This window comes from Spermophilus citellus, assembly GCF_964194105.1.
Source record: "Spermophilus citellus genome assembly, chromosome: 1".
Classification (NCBI taxonomy): domain Eukaryota; kingdom Metazoa; phylum Chordata; class Mammalia; order Rodentia; family Sciuridae; genus Spermophilus; species Spermophilus citellus.
The window spans coordinates 82,728,511-82,755,182 of NC_138182.1; the positions used below are offsets into that span (position 1 = coordinate 82,728,511).

Genomic DNA, 26,672 nt, shown 5'->3' on the forward strand with positions numbered 1-26,672 from the left:
ATCCAACTACTTTTTGCTTTAATGTAATTAAATTAATTTTTCCCTTATGGTTTCAGCAGTGTTAGTATATACATGTAGTACATGCCTGATTATATGTATAAGACTATTTGTACTGTATGTAATGTAAAGACAGGTATAGAGGCCTTTATGTACAGATGACTAATTGTGTAGATGTAGATGTGTATAAGATTAAGGTTATGCTGTTAAAAAAGTTTTTCCTTTTAAAACATTTTTAGAGTACTTAAAAGTTTTCTGGTAGTTCCCATACTTGTATTCTGATGGTGAGATAAAAAATAATGATGTTACAAGAATTAAATGCAACTTTTTGCATTTAGAGATTTCTACCCTGTCCACTTTAGCTTTATTTACATAAAAGTGATCATATATCTCTAGAAGTCGTGATGAGAGGAAAAAAGATGATCGTTCTCGCAAAAGAGATTATGATCGAAACCCTCCTCGAAGAGATTCATACAGAGACCGGTACAATAGAAGACGGGGGCGAAGTCGCAGTTACAGCAGGAGTCGAAGTCGGAGTTGGAGTAAAGAAAGGCTTCGCGACAGAGATAGAGATAGAAGCAGGACTAGAAGCAGAAGCAGAACACGAAGCCGGGGTAAATAATACAAGTTTATATATTTTTTGGTTAGCATTTTTTTACTGTGAAAAAAATTCACATTATGGGTTTTTAAAAATTGTTCAACATTTTGCCAATTTTATCTTTATTTTTGTCTGTTATGATGTATTCTGTGGTCTAAGTGTATATTTTAAAACAGATTACTTTAAAAGTTTATTCCATGAAAGTTAAAACCATAATTATCACTGTACATTTAGCAGGATATCTACAGCAAAAGACTGTATTCATTCTTTGAATGTAGACTACTTAAGTGGCTATTTGGAAAACATTTTGGCAGAGTCTTAAAATGTTAAATGTGCATCTAATAAAGGACCCACCCATTCCACTCTTAGATATTTACCTAAAAGAAATGAAAGCATATGTTCACACAGATTTGCATATAGATGTTCATGGCAGCTTCATTTGTAGTAGCCAAAACTAGAAACAACCCCAGTGTCTATGAGTAGTTGGATAAAAACATAGTTGTACCATAACATGGATAAAAAGGGGGGAAAAATATTGATACATTTAACAAAGTAGATCAATCTCAAAGTAGTTATGTTGAGTGAAAGCATACAGGTAAGTATATATACATATATGGTGTGTGCATGTGTATATATATTTTAGAAAATACAAGCTTTGATGACAAAAAGCAAATCAATTATTGCCTAAGATGAAGTAGGGAAGAATGGATTACAGATTACCAGGGAATATGAGTGTATTTTGGAGGTAATGTGTATATTTAGTTTGATTATGGTGGTGGTTTCAGAGGTATATACATGAATCACAACTTTTTACATTGTATACTTTACATTTAGATTTTTATTTATCAGTTATACCTCAGAACTATAATAGTTTAAAAGTTTTATTTCAGATGTGTATATTTGCAAGAACCTGTCATTTCCAACTTGTGATCCCCCTCCCTGCCCCCAGTATATACTATTGAAAGAGATATCTGAGTAAAACATCTTTGAATAAAATACTTAACTCAAACTTAGATTTTTGTTACTTTTAATACTGTTAATGTGCTTTTTTTGACCCCAGAACTTGTTTATTCTTTTCTTATAGCCTTTTCTTCTGTGAGTAGGTATACTAGGTTCTTCACACATTTTGCCATTTAACCTCTTTAATGTATATTCTCTTGCTTGGAATCATATACAGCCTAGTTTTCTTTATATTTAATATGAACTCCTTTGTTTTCCCTCTTTTGCTACCAGGAATTTAACCCAGGGGTACTTAACATTGAGCCACATTCCCAGCCCATTTTCCTTTTTATTTTGAGACAGGGTCTCACTAAGTTGCTCATAGTCTCTGTAAGTTGCTGATGCTAGTCTTTAACTTGTGATCCTCCTGTCTCAGCCTCCAGACTCATTGGGATTATAGGTGTATACTATCATCTCTGGCTCTATTAGTTTATAAAATATTGTGTTCACTATAAAAAAGCCATATCTTTAGGTGGATAATAAGAAAATATTTATCACAGGAAAAATAGCCATACTTTTTATTAAATACTTTGTTTTGTAGGCTGCAATTATACATATTAGGATTGCAATGAAGAAAATAACAAATTTGTTTTTTTCTATAAACAAAATGCATAGGAAAAACTCATTAAATACAGCATCTTCATGTAGTTTTATAGTTTAGTTCATACTGAAATAACTTACCTTGGAACAGTGTGTATTAATTGAATAGTTTTTAAAATAAAACAAGGATTGTGCAAAATTTAAACTTTCTCTATGTTTAGCAAAAATATTTATTATATCTTGTACAGTTTTTTTTTAATAGGGTGTAGTTTTATAAGTCATTTATATTTTGTTTGCAGAAAGGGATCTAGTAAAACCTAAATACGACCTGGATAGAGCAGATCCATTAGAAAATAATTATACTCCAGTGTCTTCGGTACCCAATATCTCTTCTGGCCACTATCCTGTACCTACTTTGAGCAGCACCATTACCGTAATTGCACCCACTCATCATGGTAATAACACTACTGAAAGTTGGTCTGAATTTCATGAAGACCAGGTGGACCATAACTCTTTTGTAAGACCACCAATGCCAAAGAAAAGGTGTAGAGACTATGATGGTAAGTGTTTTTCAACTGTTTCATAAAGTATTAAATTAATACTTCAGCTTCCTAACTTCTTTCAGTTGTATAGTTATTCAGACACTTAATTTCTGGTAGTAGAAATAGTCAGAAATCAGTTTTTATCATCTCTTAAGTTCCCTAATATTATTGTACTATGATAGTCACCTCTGATAACTTTGTATCAGCTTAAAAATAGTATTTATTTGTATGTAAGTCTTAATATATTGTTCAAGTTTACCAAATAAGAATAAATATCTACTGGGTTATTTTTAAAGAGATTGGCTACTAAAACATTTTTGGCAAAACGGACTTCTTTACATATGAGTGATTGTTGGAATGTGAAAAAGATCTTGACATGTGAGACTTTTATGAGAATTGAAGATTTATAAGGATTTGGTGTAAAAATTTTATGAGTAGGGCTAAAACCGTAGTCACACTATTCTTTTAGTTTTAAACAAGAGATTTAAATAAAGAATATGTTTTTAATAAGAAAAACACACTAGAAATTATATATCAGTTTTATGTTATTTGCTAACTGGGTATACTTATTTTAATTCTGGTGTATGTTAGATGTATTTTCACTTGATTATATTACTGGAAAAGTGCAGATTATTCATGTGAAGTGGTTAATTAATTACATTTTGCCCAATATTTAAAACAGTCACCTTGTAAGTATTTTAGTTTTCTTAATTTAGAGACAATATATATTTCCAGTGTTTTTCACATTTCTTTTTAACTTTCCTCACAGAAAAGGGTTTTTGTATGAGAGGAGACATGTGCCCTTTTGATCATGGAAGTGACCCAGTAGTTGTAGAAGATGTCAATCTTCCTGGCATGTTGCCTTTCCCAGCACAGCCTCCTGTTGTTGAAGGACCACCTCCTCCTGGACTCCCCCCACCTCCACCAATTCTTACACCCCCGCCGGTGAATCTCAGACCCCCAGTGCCACCTCCAGGTCCATTACCACCCAGTCTCCCACCTGTAACAGGTCAGAAGATATGTTTGTTTGTCTGTGTTTATTATCTGTTTGTTTATACTCTTTTTATAAAGTCAATAGTTTGATACTTGCTTTTGGTAAAAGCATCTAAAGAATGTCCATAGATGCCTAATAGAAACTAAGCAATATATTCTTATTTGTAATATACCTACATGTTGCATCCTATGCCAAACACTTTTGTGTGGTTTGGAATGACCTTGTGAATTATGTATGTCACTGATATATCCCATCTGCCTTTAGTCCTTCATAGTTTAAAGCAAACCTCTTTTGGAATACATTAAAAGGATGATGTGCCATAGAAAACTAGTTGTAAGATTTTGGTGTTTGTAGAAGATTACAGTTTGATAAATGAGAATATCATGTTTGGATATATAATAATTTATTTTATTTGTTTGCTTCCAGATGATATTTCTTATTCTTTGGTTTTGACAGGACCACCACCTCCACTTCCTCCTTTGCAGCCATCTGGCATGGATGCTCCCCCAAACTCTGCAACCAGTTCTGTTCCTACTGTAGTAACAACTGGCATTCATCACCAACCTCCTCCTGCTCCACCCTCTCTTTTTACTGCAGGTGCAGTTTTGGCCCTCTATTTTCATAGTGTAATATAGTTTTAAAGCAGAGTTTTTAGATGAGGAATTTAAAAATCTCTAGAAAGTTCAATGCTGTCTCAGGACAGTTTTTCATACTAAAATAAAATAGGATACAATGTAGTCTTCGTGAATATATATCAAATAATCCCTCAGTTATAATTATTAAGAAAATTGTCAGTTTTCTTCTTAGTAGCACTTTCTATAAAACTTTTCATTTTAATAATATAAAACATGTTAGTTAAGTTTTATGTTAGTAATGTTATCTGAGTTACTTTTTCTATTATCAGTATTTTAAAAATTACCACATGGAGTTTTATAATTGTTTTTTAATTACAGTTTTTGTATTACCAGATACATATGACACAGATGGCTACAATCCTGAAGCCCCAAGCATAACAAACACTTCCAGACCTATGTATAGACACAGAGTGCATGCACAAAGGCCTAACTTGATAGGACTAACATCAGGGGATATGGATTTACCACCAAGAGGTACTGAATCTTCTTATTTTTATGATATCAAAGTGGGAAATCATTTATAAAGAACAATTACTCCTGCACTTATTTGGGTTGAGTTAGGGATGGTGATTTTGTTGCCTGAATCCTTTGGTCTCACGTGAGAAAAAAGGTAATGTGTACTTTTATATCTGTATCATAGGGGCCTTTATTCTGTTAAAGAGGGAAATTTCCCAAAAGTATGTTTTTCTCAGGTAGCTTTTTTGGGGGGGGAGTTTCTTATATTTTATTCAATTTGTAGTCTTAATTGGTTCATTTAAATTCCTGACAGTAATGCTTTAATTCCTTAATTCTGTCCTTGCTTGGATAATGAAATTATCTTTACAAACTTGGGCTGATATATATTTTTATTTTTGTTCACTTTTGAAATGTTAAAATCCTGTATAGGTTTGCTTATGGTATTTTTAAGCAGCAGGAATTGTGTTAGGAAGTGACTCATTTTTAAAAACGTGTAGATAAAATTTCTAAAAATTAGACTGATACCATCACAGGCCAGGGCACCAAGAAAAGTGCTAAACTAGAGGTATAAATTGTTAAGTAAGTTTAGAGGAAGGACAGAGCTCACACTAATTTGAAAGAAAAACATTTGCTACCGATAACATTCGATACAGGAAAACCAAGGAATTACCAGAAGTAATAGAGACTGTTTACCTGGAATTAACTTTAAAACCTCAAGTGTATTCCAGGCTTTTCTTCTGTCTTACTTAGCCAGACTAAACAAAATCAAAGCTCATTGGTTGTGAATAAAAGTTCAACCTAAGTAACAATCATTGCCTAATGTGGTTTAATAAACTGTGGTTACTTACACTTTGTGCTTTTTATTTGTTCATTGGCAGCTATCAATCAGATTCTGAGCATCTTTCTTAAATTTGAAGAACCTCTTGTGATGGGAGTGTGAGGAATATTTTAATTCAAGTTTATATTCTCTTTGAGATTAGAGAATATTTAATATATATGCCTATATTCTCACATCTGTCTTTAAAATTCACCTCAAGGCATTACAATAATTACCATTACCATTAACAACAGTAGGAAAAAAAAAAACAACAGTAGAAAAAAGATTTTAAAGATAGTTTCTGTGTAGTAATATGTAAATTGTTATAATTGAAAAGTAGACATTTAAAATCGTAGCTATTTGTCATATTTACCCATCCTCTGCATGCCTATCCTGTCTGACTAGTTTATAGAAATCCCCTTTCCTTCCTTAGGTCACTATTTAACACTTACTTTCTTTTCTTCATACTAATATTCCTTGCCATCTTGATACTTCAAGTCATGTCTTTCTTACCTTGTTGATTTGGAATGGCATAAATATATGCCTCTATAGACTGATATATATTAGACCCATTCCAATGACAGACTGATTTCTAATTGTGATTGAAAGAAGGAAGAGCCACTAGAACACTTGCATATAATTTTTACTATGTAGAATTTGGAGTTAATGGTAATTTCAACTATTTCTTTCTTGTTAATTTCAACTCTTAATGCATATAATTATAAGTTACAGGAAGTGATGGAGACGTAAATGTCTTGCAGTCTGGCATCATTACTTTGAAACTTGAATGCCTTTTCTCATAGAAACATTGTAATTCATAGTGATTATTGTAGTACTCTTCTTTACATTGTGCACTATTTTTGTGAGCTAATTTATGGATATATTCTACATTAATAACATTGATATTAATGTACCAAACAACTGACTTTGTAGCCCATTTAAATTGAGGATTTCCTGTACTTCTGTTTTCATGTCTTTTTTCAGTATTCTCTTTCATCCATATGTTCTCATCTTTCTCCTATTTAGGTTTCAAATGTACTGTTCTGGATTATACACATATTACTGACTGTGTACCAAGAGGAACTTGCATCTTTGTTTTTAACACCCTTCTTTTAAGTAAATATTAATGAAAGGGAATCTGAGTGAGAATAAAGGTGAATTGGCACAAACCCATCTCAGTTACTGGAAGGAAAACACTACCATCTCCTTTAGTGAGTTTTCAGATATAGAACAAATTCAAGTGAAAAAACAAATATTGGAGAGCTCAAAGATTGTCCAAAAGGGCCAGTGAGCCGGAGATAGGAAACAGGAATAATACTAAAAATCTCACTGCAGAATTGGTCATGGCAATGTTCTAGTGGGTGCAGAAACTGCTGCTTGCACTATGACCATCATTAATGCAAGTCAGAGATTTCCACCTGATCTTCTGTGGAGATGGAAGATAAATCAACTAGAGTAAAGAAATAGATAAAGAATGTGCACTGTTTATATGATATTTTTGAGAAACTGAAAGAATTTGTTTTTGGAATAGGAAGAAAGAGATATGGAGGGAGTCAAGAGGCCAGTTGAGGCATTTAAAGAATTCTGTAGTAGAGGTGATAGTATCTGGGTTAGGGTAATAACAGTGAGAATTGCTAAAATAGGTTTAATAGAATTGACATTTACAACTTGCTGACTTGTGTGGGGGGTATAACATAGAACAAATGGAAAGGATAAAATTAGGTACCAGATTTCTGCCCTGGATAATTAGGCAAATGATAATATCATTCACTGAGAAAAATGGATTTGGTAGGAAGATAAATTTAGTTTTGGAAGTTTTTAATTATTGTGCCCATCAGTTATTTGAGTAGAAATATCCAGTAGGAGGTAGGATTTAGAAGTATGAGGTCCATGAGAGATAGCTCACTAGAAGATAAAGATGTTTGAAGTCACAAATATGTAGTACATTGGCTTTTAATCTTTTCTTCTGTCATATTAGTAACAGTGTGAAGGTAAGGGAAGATCAAAGAAGCTGTAACAAAGTTTGCAAGTTTGGCTGAATATAAGTTCTAAAACCCTTTTTTGTGCTTCTGATAACTATCCCCATGCCAGCCGCACATACACAGCCTACTCCCAAGAATCATTGAAAAAGATGAATGAAGCCATGGTAATGGATACAAGATGTCCTAGAGACTGCATAGAGTGAGAGGAGAAAGACCAAATAAATAGGGGAAGATACATAAGGGACTGAAGAAAATGAAGCCCAAAGGGTACAAGATAAAAGCAGTGGGTAGGAATTTCTGAAAATACAGTGAGGATAATATCTAAGGAGAGGAAGGTGATCAACAACAGCAAGTGCTCCTTAAAAGTCAAGTAAGAGGAAGACTGAGAAGTATTCATAGACCAAGCAACAAGTTATGACATCATTGATCTTAGTATGAGCAAGTTAAGTGCAATAATGGAAGCAACTGTCAACATTCAGAGGATTAGTGAGTGAGAAAAGTAGGTAGTAAGGAAGTTAGCCAAGAGTAGAATTCTCTTAGGAAATGGCTGGGAATGAGATATGGAGGGACTAACAGAGAGAGAAGAGAAAGTAGCTGAAGGGGAAATTTGTTTTATAGGATTTTGTTTGTAAAAATGGAATAATTTGAGGTGTGGTGTTAAGTGTTTATCTGTTGATGAGAAGTGCCAGGAGAAAGGTAGAAGATAAAAAGAAAAACAATCGGGCTCTAGAGTATTGATTTTGGGCCTCCTTCTGTATAGATTAGTTGACAGCCAGAAAAATCTAGAAGCCAAAAGTCCACTTAGAACAGACTAGAAGAAAGTAAGGCAGTTTTGTTCTAAGGCTCTTTTAGCAGGAAATGTGTAAAATATTGAAAATAGGTGATATTTATAGCTCTTTTGCACTATATTTCAGTCTCAAATATTTTCCTTTTTAAGTGGGGACAACTTTCATTATATTAATGTTCCTCTTTAGATAGGCAGCTCAGTTCATTCACAGCTCTGCTAAAGGTCATTCAGTCAGTGGTAAATTAAAATCTTAGATTGTGCATTTGACTTTAAAACTGAATTTCTGCTTCAAGGTGATTTATTTGTATATTTTTATATGGAATTGTGGTGAAAGTGAAGGCAGATGGGAGTGGTGACATGGGTTTTACTGTTAATGAAGTGGCCTACAGATTAGTAGAGTAGAGAAGGGGAATAGAGGAAGGTGAGAGGAGGGAAAGAGGAAGCACTAGGGACTGAAATGGAGCAAAGTATATTACATACATACATAATTATGCCAAAATGAACCCCACCCCACTATTATGTATACTATACGGCAGTAATAAAAACATTTAGGGAAAAAAGTAGCTTACAAATCACATTTTTATTTGGCTTTTTTATTGAGTATGTTCTCGTGCCTGTACGTGCGCGCGCGCACACACACACACACACACACACACACACACACACACAGACAAAAAGCCAGAACTTTTTAAATATAAATTTAAGGAAGTAGCTATAAAAAAATGAAATATTAATCTATACTTTCTTTCCTTTTCTTTTAACACAGAAAAGCCTCCTAATAAAAGCAGTATGAGGATAGTAGTGGATTCAGAATCAAGGAAAAGAACCATAGGTTCTGGAGAGCCTGGAGTTCCTACAAAGAAGACTTGGTTTGATAAGTAAGCTGACAGGAAAAATTGGAGAATTGTATTGTACACAGATTTTTGGGATTATTACTGTATCACAATATGTTACATTTTTTTCTGTCCTATAAGCAAATCCCCAAATAAAATTTAAAGTTTTTTTCTAGAAATTTTAAAGTTCATTGTTTGGTACTAGAAAGGCATTTTCTTGTAAAAGCAGTATAGTGGCTAAGAACCACATTGCTTTTTCTTCTGTCTACTTCCCCTTCCTCCAAGAGAGATTACTCTTTACTTGACATGTATTTTAATACTAGCTATATGAAGGGTGGTCATAATACCATATCATTAGGAAAAAAAGGTATGGATTAAATCTGGAAAGATCTTAGCATATAGGCCATTTCTCTTTAAGAGCTAGAAAGGATTGAAGAGGTAGGAAAGGTTAAGAGAAAGGTATCAGGAATCAGAATGTTGGGGAGGGTGTCATGAGTCATTTATAAATTTTCATTTATGAACTGAGATGAGGACCATGCTTTTGAGCTTTAATATTTAAAAATACATAGTTTCTAGTTCTGGCTTTGTGATTATTTCTGTGATTTAAGGCCAACAGTACACTCTGGGTCACACTTTTGTCCCCTTTTCAAATGTCAAGTGTATTGTGTGTACATTAAAAAAACAAACCTGGAAAGAGGTTGAGGTGATCATTATTTGTACCAATAACCAATAATAACCAAATTTAAAATTTAACTGAAGTTTTTAAATAGGATACATTTCAGTAAACTAGCTTTGGCAGAAATGGAACAAAAGTTATCTGTGAAAACTGACTAAATTGGGGTATGAGTTAAATGTTAAATAAGAGCATGTTAAATAAGAGCAGATCAGAAGTTTGAAAAAGTAACCAGTGTTATAATAGCAGAACCATGAAAGATGATAACACTATTAATTTAGAAGCTGTTTGGAAGATAATTATTTCAGTTTTTATTAATTTTCAGTTTGGGGGAAAATTTGGACTTTTGTTTTATATTTAAAACTTTATTCTTTTGTACTTGATAGGGCTTGGGATTTATAAATGTGTTGATCAACTTGATTTTTGTTTATAGGCCAAATTTTAATAGAACAAACAGCCCAGGCTTCCAGAAGAAGGTTCAGTTTGGAAATGAAAATACCAAACTTGAACTTAGAAAAGTTCCTCCAGAATTAAATAATATCAGCAAACTTAATGAACATTTTAGTCGATTTGGAACATTGGTTAACTTACAGGTAAGAGCTGTAAAATGATTCTCTCGTCCCTGCTTAATTATTTGGGAACCTTAATAAGAAAAACCACTTTTATAAAGCAATATTATGGAAATTTGTTAATATTCTAAAGTTGGGGCATTATAATAGTCTGTTTTCAGTTACTGTAGTGAAATACCTGATGCAGGCTAACAAAAGAAGCATATTTAGCTCTTAGTTTTGGGGGCCGAAAGATCAGGTAGTGCCATTGGCTTGTCCTCTAATGAGGGCCTAAGGGTGGATGGTATTACGAAATGGGAATACATGTGAGAAGTGATTACATCTCAAAACATGAAGTGATGCAGTCGTGCTTGTTATTGTGAGAGCTCAGAGATCTAAACAAATTCCTTAACCCTTCTAAGTGCTGTTCCCCTGATAACCTAAAGAACTCCCATAAGGCCCCAATTCTTAAAGGTTTATACTATGTCCCAACATCATTACACTAAGAATATAGGCTTCTAACACATGAATGCTTAAAGGGACACACTCATCCCATATCCATACCATAGCAGACATGAAATGAAACTACCTTTTAGGGGAAAAAAAAAAAAGATTGATTGATTGATAAGTTGTTGATTTATACACTGAGTTATATCTCCTGCCCTTTTGGACTTTTTATTTTGAGATATGGCCTCACTGAGTTAAGTTCCTCAGTCTCCTTCGTTGCTGGAGGGCAAGAGTTTTGATTGATAATATTAGTATAAATATTTTACCTAATAAAGGATGACACAAAGTTAAATAATCACTCTAGTAAAATATAATATAGTAGTTTTCAGTTCCTGAGTTTTTCAAGATCATATTGTCAGAATCATTTCAGTAAAATCATTTGAGCAGTCAAATATATTTCTGTAATTTCTGTGATTGGATGCACTTAACAGTTAATTTTGGGAACCAATGTCTCATAATTTGTAACTAATTTAAACATCTACTTTTCTCTACAACTTTTGAACATTCTTTAAGAAAAACAACAATATAAGTTATGTTTGATGTCACTTAAAATTTGTCCTTGGGTATATAAAACTTGGGAGATTTTTAAGTATTATTTAAATTATGTGACATGTTGAAAGTGTTGTTTTCCCCCTTATGCCTACTTTTCAACTAAATTAATTGTTTTATAATCTAATAAAATAAATTTTAGAGGATATAGCTCATTCTGAGTTGATCTTTAGAAACTTTTTTTATAAAGCACAGGTATAAAAGTAATGGAGGGGAAAAATGAATGTTTAGAGTAGAGCAATAGAAATGAATGGAGAATTTTAAGGAAATGTTTTCTTTTCAACTTGATGTTTTCCACACATTTCTCTACCCATATAAAATAATATAATTGTTATAATTTATCATTTGCTGTTCTAGATTGTTTTTATATACTTATTGCTGTGTACATGCAAACATTTTAAAAATGTTTATGGGTCCATAGCATGTATATTACCCTGTAGTTATTTATAGTTATTTACTTACTGTGGAATATCTCAGTATCTTTTTATGGCAGTTCAGTTTACTCTACCACATTTATATCTAGACATAAAAAAGTTTTCAGAATATTCCTTTTTTCATACAAACTTCTGTGGTTGAATGCATTTAACAGATAATTTTGAGATATACAAAATTAACTACACTGGTAATATTAATTTAAAAATTGTTTCAAAGCAAAACATGGTATCTCCCTATTGTTTCTGTTTGTATTTATGTAATTACTAATGAGGTTAATATCTTATTTTTGTTGGTCCTTTCCTGTGTCTTCATAGTACTTGCATTATTATGATTCACAAAATACATGTTTTGCAAAATCATTAAAAGTACCCTTGTTATCATAATAAAAATTGATGTTATTCTAATAAATAACATTATAAAAATATTATTTTTATAGTTTTAGCTAATATTTATTGAATATGTATTCTGTTTTTATGTGTTATTGCTGTATTCTTAAAACAACACTAATAAGTGGGTATTGTTATTCTTATTTATAGAAGAGGACACTGAGGCACAGAAAGATTAAGTGACTTCCTTGCTCTTATGTGAGAGTCAAGTCAGGATTCGAGCCAGGCAATGAGATTCAGACCATGCTGTTAATCTCGATCCTTTACTGCTGTTGCCTGTGGCTTATATACCACACTTTCGAAAACACTGCTATTACGCAAGAATAGGAAATTGAGAGTGAAAATCTTGGATTTTTTTTTTTTTATTAGTTGTATGAGTCTATCTCTAGAAACATTCTTTGAATCTGTTTCCTATGTGTCAAATGTGATTGATGGTGCTGTTATATAGGTCTTTTTATTTTCTTCTGATCTTAGAAATATTGTGAAAATTACAGATTTGAAATATTGTACAGATGTTTTTTTCTATGATATTTAGTTGGAAATCACCCCTTCCAAAGTAGTCTTTGCCATCACATTCATTGATGTACAGAAATTTTTTCTCTTGGTCTGTATTAAAATTTGAGGTAAAAAGAAATAGTTTAAAGGTCTGTATATCTGTATATAATATTTGTGCAGTCAGCTTTGCTGGTAAACAGGAGTCTCTTTTAATGCACTAACAATCCTTGGCTATTTACTATTTCTCCTGAAATAAAAGTAGACTATGGTCATACTTTAAATATAAGGTAAACAAAGATGGGCATCTTACTTGGAAGGAAGAGTGTATGACATCTTGAGGAATTTTGCTGTATGAAGAAACAGATTCCTTTAGAAATTCACTTTTCTTAACATTTTAAATCATAGGTTGCATATAATGGTGATCCTGAAGGTGCCCTTATCCAATTTGCAACATATGAAGAAGCAAAGAAAGCAATATCGAGTACAGAAGCAGTTTTAAATAATCGCTTTATTAAGGTTTATTGGCACAGAGAAGGAAGCACCCAGCAGTTACAAACTACTTCTCCAAAGGTAACGAGAGAGATTTGTGTGAAATTGAATGCTTTTTTCCAAGAGTTCTTAACATATTGTCTAAGAACAGAGGTATATATATGAATCAGGAGGGACTTGAGTTGAGATCCTGACTTTACTACTGTTAACTATATAGACTAAAGAAAGTTACTTAATCACTCTAGCCTATTCTTTCATTTAATTGTGAAGTTAATTCCTAGTTTAGAGAACAAGATGGAACAGTCCTGGCAGATAGGTGGCACTAAGTAAATTGTAGCTATATATGTATTCCATAAATTTTCTTTCTGTAGTTTATAAGTCATTTCATGGAAAAAAAAATGTGCATGCATAAAGAAAATTGAAAGGCATTTGAGTTTTGATTATAAGCTACATTTTTAAAACTTATTATGCATGGATAATCTAGTACAGTTTTATAACAAAGTTTTACTTTCCAAGCTCCTGAACTAATCAGCTTGTTTAAATTTTTTTTCTCCTTCTGAGGTAATGCCACCTTTAGTCCAGCAGCCCATTTTGCCTGTTGTGAAACAGTCAGTTAAAGAGCGACTGGGTCCGGTACCTTCAACTACTGTTGAACCAGCAGAAGCCCAGAGTGCTAGTTCAGACCTTCCTCAGGTAAATGGAAGGTCTTATCTATCAAATATAAATCTATTATTTACTAATAAATTATCTATTATAATATTAGATTAACTAGTATTAGTTTCCCTCGGTGACTTGCATTATAGTTGCTATATATGTTTTACACAGAAATGTGATCTTTACAGATTAGAATCCCACCTATAAGTTTTTACCATAACATTTTCACTGTCTTTATTTTTCTATTTGGTATTTGTATCTTAAATTCTTCTCTTTATTTAACACTTGTTGATTAGAAAGATTTCTTTTTCACTTTGTGAAGGATATATTACTGCAAAACTGCCTGAAGAGTGAAATTTAGTACACTTAATCTTATTTTTTCCATCATCTTTTTACTTAATTAGAATCCTGTTCCAGAGATAATTGTATTGAACTGAAAACTTTTGGGAAGGGAAGGCTTTAATACCTCAGGTTAAGTATGCTTGATATACTGTTTGACATACTAAAGCAGGTCATTCAAAACTTTGCATCACTTAATCCTGACTTTGGGATACTCTTCTCCGTATATCATTTCCTTGCCACTTCCTTAAGTGGAATTTTCTTGTTTCTGTATTCTCAGTCTATGAAACTTAGCTTTCCTTTTTCTCCATGTTTCAGGATTTGCTATATAAATAGAGTTAGGATGTGGTATCCTACTTAGCTAATAGATGACATCTTTTAGCTAAGTATGGGACACACATTTTTAAGCTTTAGAAGCAGGCATACGTTTTCATTATCCAAATCTAATTTAAAATGTGCTTTCTACTTGTTAACGTAGGGAACCCTGTCAGTGGAAGGGACTTCAGTAACCACCTGGTTCAGACTTCATTATTTTACATCATAATTTTTCATGATTAATATTGTATACTGTTTACTTTTGTTTTTCTACACATATTTTTCCCTCCACCCCCCCCCTTTAAATAGGCCTCAGTTTCTATGATTAGTATCTATACTCATAGACTCAGTATGTATTAGAACCAGAATGTTCAAGATCCCAACAGACTTATATATGTTTGGGGAAACACTGAATATGTCCATTTTAATTTTTTTAGAATGTAACTAAGTTATCTGTGAAGGACAGGTTGGGTTTTGTATCAAAGCCATCTGTTTCAGCAACTGAAAAGGTAAGAAGAATAGCATGATGTGTTTGTCTTGGCTTTGTAAATGTTTTCAGGTGGCATCTTAATTTTTAATTTTTTCATAGTTCCAAACTGCTTCTTAATAGTATCTGTATCTTTTATTCCTACCTTTTTGCTTTCCATTTGCTGAAAATGAAAAATTAGCCTACTGTTTTTTTACTTTTTGCATCAGCATTTTAATACTTGCCTCTCTATTTCCATCTGCTCCATTCTTTTTGTTAGTTTTTTCTTTATATTTATTTTCTTTAGAGACACGATACATTTTAGTTAAACTCTGGCAGCCTTATAGTAAGAGCTATGAACTAGGAATTTTACCTGAGTTTGAACCCTGGCTCTTTACTTACTAACTGCATGATGTTGGGCAGTGCTCTTAACCTTTCTCAATCTTTTTACTCATTGGTAAAATGGTGATGGTAATATTCGTCTTGCTCACTGGGTTTTCTGAGGATTAAATAAAATCATTTATTTTAAAACTATTTTGTAAACAGGAAGGGATGAGGGATGGCATAATTGTAATTTTTTAAAGTTTATTACGAACAGCTATTGATATAGCCTTGCAATACATTAGTTCTTTTTTTTTTTTTTTTTTTTTTTTTTTTGAATGAGGAGTTAAATCCAGATTATGTTAAGACCATTTATGGATCTGTCTGCTGTAGATATATATTTTTTTCTGTTTAGGTATGAGTGAATGCCCTGGTCTTTATTTTATTTGAGGTATGTGAAATCTCATAATATTAGAATTGAATAGTCCTAAGTCCCCAGTAGACCAAGGCACAATGGTTGTATAGTTTGATCTAGTTGCTGAGCCAGACTAGAATTTGTGTCTCCTATTTCTAGTCCATGGCTCTTTCCATTCTGAAGATTACAAAGGAAATTCACATCAAAGGTAAATAAAAACATCCAGTAAGGTAAACAAAACATCCAGTGAGATAGCTAACCTGTCATCACTTATTCTTAAGTATACTATTTCCCTCATTTACTTTGTTAAACTTAAATCTGATTATCATTCTATACATCAGACCTTCCTCTTGGGCATCTCACTGTTATTTCAGGTATAACATGCCTAAAATGAACTATTTCCCATATAAATTAACTTCTCCTACTCCCTACTAGGTGATACTTCCATTTTCTAAACTGTGTAGTCTAAACTCCTCAAAACTCATGTAATCATATTTGTAGTTCATTTCTTTTTCTCTTCTCTACAGAGTCCCTGACCTCTAATGGTAGTGTCTGAGCTGGCATCTTGAAATTTCCCTTCTTTATTTACATGTGTCACCATTTTGTTGTCAGACTGAATGTTAATTCATTATAGAAACTTTGAATTTCTCAGCAAAATTACTTTACTTGATTTACAGCTCATCCATATTTCAGTTATTGTGGTTCTATTTTGTTCTAGGGTTTCCTTTCTACACTGGGCAATACTTTTCTACTTACCTTGCCCTTTTCTGCCTCCCTGCTCCCCCGTCCCCTTTTTGGTGGTAATTTTTCTGGATTACATTTCCCCCTTTCTAATTAAGTTCTATTCGTTCTTTAGAGATTAAAAATCTCTTCTAATATTTTCCATGAAACCACCATGTGGTGTATCTCCTCTCCATTTTTGTGTATTTTGGTCTATGCTATTAATGTTTACTTTGATTAGATTTATCCTGCTTGATAATAAGTATATTAGGAATTGAAAAGAACACACTGTAAGATCTGCTATACTTGTTTATTGATGAGCAATTCTGGAGATATTTAAATGCCCAGTTGTATTCAGGATCTGTTTATATCAAGATTTAGACTCTGGAATTGAAGTTTATACTAAGCTTTCACAAAATTTTAGTATTGTGCTTTGATGTGGTTTTCTTTAGTTTTTAAGGTCTTTCATTTAGCAGTAGAATAAAGTTTGGGTTTGAGAGTATATATTAATATATATTATACTAATATAGTAACCACTAATTGAATTTGTAAAAAAAAAAAAAACACTATTGAGAATAGGCTATTTGTGGAAAAAATTATTAATAACAAAAATCTTAAGGAAAACAGTTACTTAAAAGAATGTAACATATATAGTCATCTTCAGTGAATGTATTTACAGAATAACATTTTATTTTTACGTATTCTTGGTTGTTTCTGTTCTACCCAATAGAGGGTTTTGGTTCAGAATCCTTAGAGGGCAAAGATCCAGAGAATCTTAGGAAGATGAAGAATGTTTCCCATCATCGAATATTATTTAAAAGGTTTTAATTTCTTTTTCCTAAATTGAAATCAGGAGAAAGTTCAAAGCTAGTATCTGTACAATATCCTCTGTCATTGTTAAAGTGAATGAATATATAAATGAAACTTTTACAACTTTCTTGTAAATGATAACCATTAATCCTTTAGTAATTGTTATTTATTCTAAGATTACATTTTTGTGAGAAGGCTGGGAGAGAGGAAACTTAAACCTAATTGATAAAGATATTGCAAATGGTATTAAGTATTATTTGAGTAGATTTGATCATTGAAGTGATGTTTGAGTATTTCTGCTTAGTCTACAGAGACTTATGAAGAATAAAGGTTGGTGGGTGTTTATACCATCCTTGTTAGTTTTTTTTTTAACTTAAAAGTGTTCAAATTAAAGTTTTAGATATTAAATTTATGATACCAAGTTTAGTAGTATATTTTTTAGTCAAAAAATAAGTCTTGATCCCTTTGTATTGTGATACATTAACATTAGTATCAAGGAAAATTGTCTAGTATAATTGAAAGAACATTGCAAGAGTTCAGCTTTTGATGTAGTAACTGGCATTATATGTGATGGTGAAAAAGTTTTATTCTGTATGCCTAACTATAAAATTCAGTTGTTTTCATGACCCTTCGATTTATTTATTTATTTATTTATTCATTCATTCATTCGTTCATTTATTTTTTGTGCTGGGGATTGAACCCAGGTGTGCCTAACTATGGAGCCACATCCCCATCCCTTTTTAAATGTGTTTTTTTTAGAGACAGGGTCTTGCTGAGTTGCTAAGTGCCTTGCTAAATTGCTGAGGCTGTCTTTGAATTTGCAATCCTCCTGCCTCAGCCTCCTGAGCCTCTGGGATTACAGGTGTGCGCCACTGTGCCTGGTGACCCTTTGATTTTTAAATTTGATTATTTTTAATATAGTTTTCCTACTTTAAGTGAAAAGATTAGGGAGATTTATGTTTTGTTGGGTTTTTTTCCTTTCATAACCATTACTGGCAATTTTTAATTTTAATTTTTTAGTGCATCATCCTTTTTAGGATAATTACCTGGATTATTTTTTCTTACAGGAAAATATGATTTATTTGGAAATATTTGAACTTTCTGGGAAATAAGCTATTGTAGCAAAAATCGACTATTGACTATATATATATTTTTCTTTGATATTTATTAAAGTACTTCCTTGTAAAATTGTTAAGCCTTTTGCTTCTTTTAATCCTTTTGATATATGGGATATAAAATAGTTGAACTCAAAAAGGGTGGTGATTTACCTTGGAGTTGGGAGTTGAGGAGATGTTGGTCAAAGGATATAAAATGTCAGATAGGATGAGTAAGTTCAAAAGATAAGTATAACATAGTGATTGTAGTTAACTGTATTATATTCAAATTGCTGAGAATTAGATTTTAAGTGTTCTTATTGCAAAATATGTAAGCAATGCAATTAGCTCAGTTGAGCCACTTTACAAGATACATATTTTAAAAAATGTACACAATATATGTATTCAGTGTCTGTCAATTAAAAATAACTTTAAAAATATTAAAGAAGAGTATTTGAGGAAAGCATCTGGGAACATGGCATCCAGGAAGCAGAGAGAGCTCCACTCTCCAAGGACAAAATATATACTCCAAAGGACACCCCCAATGATCCAGCCTACTTGCTTGCAGTTACCACCCAGTTAATAGGTATTGGGATTAACACACTGATTGAGTTAAGGGTCTTGTAACCCAATTATTTCACTTCTATATGTCTCACACATGAGCTTTTAGGGCATACTTAATACTTTATATCTAAACCATTACAGTGTGGTTGTTTGGAAAGGCCATTATTTATGATTTTATCTTTTGAAAATATAGATATCTTACTATCTAAACTCTAGATTCAAATAGATTCAGTTAGGGAACCGTGTTTAAATCATAATTCATTATTTCTATGCCACATTTTTTACCTTTTAATACCTCTGCTATTGGGTTGCACTTTACAGTTTTTTAGTGATATATGACAGTAGAAAGCACTTTACCTCATATATCTTAGAGTGCTTGAGTCTTGTGCTCATTGAAATACATTTTCAGATATCATATTTTTAGAGAAGGAAGTTACTGGATGAAACAAAGCAATTAGGACTGCTTCTAGGTAAATAAGAAGATTCCTTTATTAGTAGTCTTCTGGTTCTTGTCAGATACTTTTATTCACTTTGAAGCAACACTCTTTAGTCTGATATCATATGCTAAGGACACTTTGAAAAGAAGTATTTCCTGTTCACTGAAGTTAAAGAAATGCTAGATAAAATTTATTACATGGATTTCCTTGCTTTGAGGTTTCTCACTGGTTTTGGCATGAGGTGAACATTTGACCCTAGAAAATGAGGTTATGATATTTAATGTTTCCAATTTACTTAGAAATCTTTGGTCACAACTTTTCAACTTGTTATGTATTCTTCATAAAGAAAGAAAGATATACTTGATTAGACTCTGTTTTCAGCATATTATCTTATGTTTCTCCCCTTACCAAGTTATTGTCTCTCCTTTGTATAATCAGGGAGTTTGGCATTGTTTGGTGTGGTAAGATAGCAGGGAAGAAATTTTTCTCCAAAGTTATAGAGAATGGTCATCAAAGTTAGACTACAAACTAAAGAGGTTAACTCTGTTTTATGTTCTTTTGTAACATCTGAGTATTAGTTTTAATGATTGAAGAAAATTACCAATCAGATTTTGGTATATTAAACATTAAGAACTTTAATTGACAAAAATTATGCTATATAGAGTTAGAGTAATTATATTTCATTTTTATTTGAGAGGCTTATTAGACTTTCTTATACACTTAGAATAGTGATGAGTTTCTAATCTTTATGATAATAGATTAGAAAATGGTCTCCAGTTTGCTGCTACTTCTCTGATATACCCACATGTTAATGTTTTGGTAGCTAAAAAGTAGGATGATTTTTCTCAGTGATACTCTTCCCTTTGAGTATATGGCTTAATCTTTTTTAGGTCATGAATTCCTTTAAGACTTTAAAATAAGCAATATTTTTTCCTCTGGAAACTTACAGTGTTCATACACTTGATTTTATGTTTATTTTTTGTAGCAGTTGTAGATCTACCTGAGGGGATCCCTAGGCTCTTTCCTTAGAACCACTCCAGGGAACTTTTAACTGTTTTGCTTTTGAAAGAAAGAAAAATGTAGCCTAAACACTGTTATTATTTTGAATTAACCCTGTTGTGGAAAAGGTTGTGCTCTTTGACCTATGTCAGTTTAGTTGGGTGCAAAAATGTTTTGAGTATTTACCATGTGCCCTGGCACTGTTGTGATAATGTCTGTATCTAGAAGATATAGCAATATACGAAGAAAAAAATTCTTCTTCAAGGAGAAAATTTTGAGATTTGTAAAGACTTTAGATACGATCAAATTGAACCTTTTCATTTTATAAATGAGTGCCCTAAGGCCCCAAAAGGTGTCTCATCTTAGCCATGGTCGGCCTCACCATTCATGAGTTGATGACTAAGACTTAGGTACTACAGGGACAAAGAGGAGAAAGACATGATATTTGTTTCAAGGCCTTTACAGTATAGACTAGAAGAAAGACACATCAACATATTATCAAGTCATTTTTACTGAGTCCAATGCTAGGTAAAAGTACCTTGTAGTATTTTTACCTGATAGCTGGAGGTATAAAATTTCATATAAAGAGAAATGATCAGGACTTTTTGAACATCTTGATTGTGTTGTGCTGAACCTAAATTGTGTTTAAAGAAAATAAGTTTAAGCAGTGAGAATATTGCTAGCAAAGAAATGGAGAATGAATACATTTATTTCAGAGCTGCAAATTGCAAATGATTGTGTTAAATTATTGATGAACAACATAAGGTTTTTTTCCTGTGCCATGCTTTTGTGTTATTTTTGCTTTAGTCACTATAGATAGTAGTTAATGTATTCTACAATTAGTATTTTCTGAGCAATATGGTAATGGCAGTGGTTGTTCTTGATTTGATATTTTTGTATGTTTGTCTTGCCCTAGAAGTATTTGGTAATTTGAAAATATTTTTATTTAGGGCTTATTCTTCATTCATACTCTTCCTTTCAGATCATCAAATGTGACTTAGTTATTATAAGTATATAATGCATCTAGTTTAATTTTGCTACATTTTATTAGAAATTAAAGCTGAGTTTCATAGAGGGTAGAACCTAGGAAATTATTAAGGATTTACACTTTTTTTTTTTTAAGAAATTGAATTTGTATTGGTAGGTATTGTCTACATCTACTGGCCTAACAAAAACGGTGTATAATCCAGCTGCTTTGAAGGCTGCACAAAAAGCCTTACTTGTTTCCACCCCTGCAGTTGATAATAATGAAGCACAGAAAAAAAAACAGGTAAGTACATCTAGTATAGTGAACAAAATTTGCATATAAGAAAAGTGTCACAAAATAATATTAAAAGATGTATGTTGTCTGTGGCTGAACTTCTGTGTTCTATAGTGTAGCAGTGAATATTAAATTGTCTCTTAATAGAAGGTTCCTAATTGATCTTTTTTAATATATTTATTTATTTTTTTTAGTCATAGTTGGACACAATACCTTCATTCCATTCATTTATTTATATGTGGTGCTGAGGATCAAACACAGGGCCCTGCACATGCTAGGCGAGCACTCTACCGCTAAGCTACAATCTTTGAAATTTGCACATAGAAGTTTTACATAGCCAAATTTTGCATATAATTTTTGTTGCCAATCTTTTACAATTATAAACACTTTTCTCCTCTTGAATTATTTTATCACATTAATAATATTCTAATGATATCTTTGATACCTGACTCTAGGAGGCACTGAAACTGCAGCAGGACGTCAGGAAAAGGAAACAAGAAATTTTAGAAAAGCACATTGAAACACAGAAGGTAAAATGCTAAAGTTAGATTTGGTAAAATGTATTTACAAATGTTATGTTTTTTTGTGAATTTTATCTTAATACTATTTAACTAGTCCTGAGAAACAGATTATAATTGTTAATGATAAAAATGAAATAGCTGTAATGATTTTGTCCCATCAATATTATTAATAGTTTGTTGAGGATGAAGAGTAGACATTGAAAGATGGGTGTGGGTTAAACAGAACTATGGTTATCAACATGAAGTTAAAACAATATAGTATTCATTCATCTGTGTTACTGCACAGTAGGTTGATCAAAAGTTAATGAAATGAAAGCTTTATTTCAGTGTTGATTTGTACCCCTTTTTACTGGCTTGGGATCTCTTAGTCCTGTGTTGTGTTGTGCAGTAGCCACATCTAACAATTGAGTGTAATCTAAGTGTAGAATACACATCAAATTTCAAAGATGTAGAAGAAAAAAATTTGATGATGTCTCTAAATTTTTACCGAAATTTACCATTTTGGATGTATTAGATTAAATGTTATTGAATTCATTTTGCTCATTTTGGGGGGCAGTTTTTCTCTGATTTGTAACATTTATTTAGTGTCAGTTCTTGATTATGTGTAGGTTGCTATAGGACATTTGAAAATATAGAAACCACATTTTAATTAGAAATGTATGTCTTTATTAATTTAAGTTTGGGTATACCTTATAAAGAGAAATCACAGTGCTTTACATTAAAAACTAAAGCCATCTTAACTCATAGAACTTGCAATACTGTGCGGTTTCTTTCACCCCATATTATTTTGCTTGTCGTCTTATTTCCTTTCCATATTAAGGATATCATTCTCAGGGTAACTGATTATTGTTCCCTATGGCAAAGAAAAGTAATTGTACGTTGTACCTAGTTTTTCTATATATGAAAGGGGCCATATTATACATTTTCTGCCTCCCCCCCCCAGCTCGCCGACTATATTTAGAGTGAGAATATTTGAAGAAGCATAATAACAAATGAATGAGAAAATGAAATTTATACTATCTATTTCAAGTTGAAAACTTTTCCGGGATTTGAATTAAATTTTTTTTTTTTTTTTTGGTTGTATGCTTTGAACATATGTTTTAAGAGAGCCAAACAGTAATAAATTTCTTTACAAGGTAAACCAGTAGTAAGACTTGAATGGAGATACAGTTAGCATCACCAAATCATTCTTTAGATACTTGGTAGTTGTTAGCTTAGTCATGAATACTAAATTAAGAATATTAGTATTTATTTTTATATTTACTTTGCTGTATTTGTTTACAAATAGTAGTAGGAGCAAATATTCTAAGATTTTTCTGTTTAAAAATTTGGCAGATGTTAATTTCAAAGTTAGAGAAAAATAAAGCAATGAAATCTGAAGATAAAGCAGAAATAATGAAGACTTTAGAGGTTTTGACAAAAAATATTACCAAGTTGAAAGATGAGGTGAAAGCTACTTCTCCTGGACGTTGTCTTCCAAAAAGTATAAAAACCAAGACTCAGGTATTTAATTTGTATGTACTATTCATATTACTGTTTATTAAAAAACATTAAACATATCAAGATTCTGTTTTATTTTTAGGTACTATCCGTTGTTCAGAATCTATCTGATCATTATATGTAACATTCTCTCCCACTCCACCAATAATAAGTAAATAAATACAAATAAGTAAACTCAACTGATCTTTTGAATCCTTTAGCATTTTAGTTGGAAAGTCAGTAATTAGGAAAATAATTATGGAAAAGTTAGCTTGAGGACAAAATAATATATTTACTTGATTGATTGACTAAGGAGTTTGAGTTTTATATTATAAGTAGTTGGTGATATAAAAGGTTAATGACAGAGAAGTAACATTCTATCAATACCATACAGAATGGATTGATTGGAAAGGGGAAAATTCAGTGAGCAAGATTTGATTAAAGTATTTATATTTGGTATGTGTGTAGTATATATATGTCTACAATCATCATACTGGTATTTCTAATCCAACACCACATGGTTCCCTTTTTCATTTTCTATATTTTATCCCCTATTTTTATAGTGATGACTTGGTGTTATTATACTAATTTAATGTTCATTGACAGTTCTGAATCTGTAATACATTCAAAACAGTTCCAAAATTGTTACAACAATAATACTTCCAACAACTAACTTAATTAATATAAAATTTTGAATATGTTTGCTTTCTTTGCAAAATCTATGTATTCTACTCAGGGTAGCATTAGAAGTATGGTCTAGTTTACTTTTCTTCCTTGTATATACTGTGTTGTGAATTTGACAGGTTTATTTCTGATTTTATTTAGTTTTGGATCCCCTCTCCCTGGCCCTATTCTTTTTGATTTAGTATTATTTTTTAACAAGTAAACGAGTGACATTGTTCAGAAGCCAAACTGCATAGAAAGGTACACATAGAAGACCCATTCCTAGCAATATCATTCATTTCTGGTTTATTCTTCTAACACATAAAATACACACACACCTCTACCCCTACATGTATGTGTTTGTGTCTAAAACACCCAAACGTGTGTGTGTGTGTGTATTCTTACCTACATAAAAGCATACTATATATTGTTTATTAGCACCTTGACTTTTTTTTGTTTGTTTGTTTTACAGTTACTTTCTGAAAATACTACATATCAATCCATAGAAATCTCACTCTGGCTGTAGTACAGAAAGTTAATTGTAGGGAAATTTGTAGAATTAGCAACAAGTGAGGAAACCCTTGCAGTATTTTTAACCAGAGGTGGTCCATGGCTTGGACTGGAGTATTAGTGATAGAGACAGGAAAGAAATGTATGGATTAAATGGAAAATATGTAGAAGTTCATTGTTTGTTTGTTTTTTTTAAAGTTTAGTATACATGCAGGATATTAGTTATTAACTAAAAATATTTATTTTTTTAGATGCAGAAAGAATTACTTGACACAGAATTGGATTTATATAAGAAGATGCAAGCTGGGGAAGAAGTCACTGAACTTAGGAGAAAGTATACAGAATTACAGCTGGAAGTATGTTTTATCACAGCTACACAGTGTACTTAAAATAAGCAGATGTAGTTGTAGTGGTTAACTGAAAATAATATGTCCTTCATCTAGTCAACAATTATTGACTGCCATATGTGTTGGTATATTAAAATGGAGAGGAAAGAGGACAACAGGTTTTTTCAAAAGTATTATAGAAAAATGTTATTTAACGAGGTGAGGCAGTGGTTCTACCTATATGCTCAGATTTCTTCATTTCTAGTGAATTGTATTTCTTTTTGGTCTTTCTTTTTCCCTAGGACTAAGAACTATTAAAGGCTTTTCAGACATTCTTGTGGAGATATTCTTTTATATATAGGCATATTAACTTGCTCTAAAGGTCCTACTTTTAGTGGTAGAATTGTACTGAAAAACATGCTTGCTTAAGTTTTGCCTATAGATGGTGCTGTGGATGTTTTTAAAGATGTTTTACACTTTCTTGTAATAAAGTTACACTTTCTTGTAATAAAGTTACATAGGGTTATTTTTTGGAGTGGGGGCTACTGGGGATTAAACCCAGGGCCTTGCACATGCTGGGCAAGCACTCTACCACTGAGCTACATCCTCAGCCCAATTATATGGTTTGTTTTGAAAAACCCCTAGCAAAATTGATCGCAATTATATGACATAATAAGTTTTAATGTTTTCCCCAGAAATGTTTAAAAACTAGAATTACATTCTAATGTATGGAAAGAGTCATTAATATGTTATTTACAGGTTTATTTTCATCATTTGACAGTTTAAATTTTTCTTGTTTTAGATTATTTTGATTAATCTGAGTATAATGATGTTTTCAGTTTCTTGGCAATGTCGTCACTTTTGTTTTGTTTTTATATTTGTTTCAGTGTAGTAGAAATCTATTGAGTACTACTGTGTAGGTATTAAAGACTTACAGCAGCTACCAGAGTTGTCTTAAAAGCCATATTTTGTCAAGAGTTGGAGGAAACTATAGGATTGTTTTAAACATGCAGACATTTGCATTCTCTAGGGACTTGATCATGTCCTACCCAGGATAATTTTAAATAAGTTGTATGTTAAAAATATTATATGTTATAGAAATTGTGTTGTCCCCTTTCATGCTAGTGTTGGTGGCATGAATGTATTAACCTGACTATATGGTTTCTTAGAGGCTTTTAATTTGTGAATCTTGAAATACAATTAAAAATTCATGTTTACTCAAATTTATTTTTCAAGGAGCATCTTGAGATGTATTCCTTGGAGCATACTTTAGGATATTGCTGTAACATCTATCACCTCGCATACTTTTTTTAGGAAAATAGAACATTTAAAATCTGTTCTTAGAAGTATATAATACATTATCATCAATTATAGTCACCATGCTGTGCAAGATACTCAAAACAACTTCTTCCTGTCTAACTGAAACTTTGTACCCTTTGATCAACATCTCCCCATTCTCCATGCCACTATAGGCTTTGGTTAACCATGGTTCTGCTTTTATGAGTTTGGGGGGGTT

General features: G+C 32.0%; 1 protein-coding gene across 8 annotated transcripts in view; it reads left to right on the plus strand.

Annotated features, from left to right (window-relative positions):
* The window catches only part of RBM26 (RNA binding motif protein 26), an 86,931-nt gene that overhangs the window by 28,958 nt on the left and 31,301 nt on the right, over positions 1-26,672 (plus strand). For 3 of the 8 annotated variants that reach the window (XM_081283111.1, XM_081283112.1, XM_081283107.1), the window contains exons 5-18: positions 394-611; positions 2,434-2,694; positions 3,446-3,685; positions 4,097-4,267; positions 4,624-4,779; positions 9,114-9,225; positions 10,287-10,446; positions 13,179-13,343; positions 13,824-13,955; positions 15,008-15,079; positions 21,541-21,666; positions 22,113-22,187; positions 23,514-23,681; positions 25,082-25,186. In XM_081283111.1, the coding sequence (XP_081139237.1) occupies positions 394-611; positions 2,434-2,694; positions 3,446-3,685; positions 4,097-4,267; positions 4,624-4,779; positions 9,114-9,225; positions 10,287-10,446; positions 13,179-13,343; positions 13,824-13,955; positions 15,008-15,079; positions 21,541-21,666; positions 22,113-22,187; positions 23,514-23,681; positions 25,082-25,186 (2,161 nt within the window). The remainder of the gene's footprint in view (positions 1-393; positions 612-2,433; positions 2,695-3,445; positions 3,686-4,096; positions 4,268-4,623; positions 4,780-9,113; positions 9,226-10,286; positions 10,447-13,178; positions 13,344-13,823; positions 13,956-15,007; positions 15,080-21,540; positions 21,667-22,112; positions 22,188-23,513; positions 23,682-25,081; positions 25,187-26,672) is intronic. The other 5 variants (XM_081283108.1, XM_081283109.1, XM_081283110.1 and 2 more) reach the window with 5 other exon arrangements.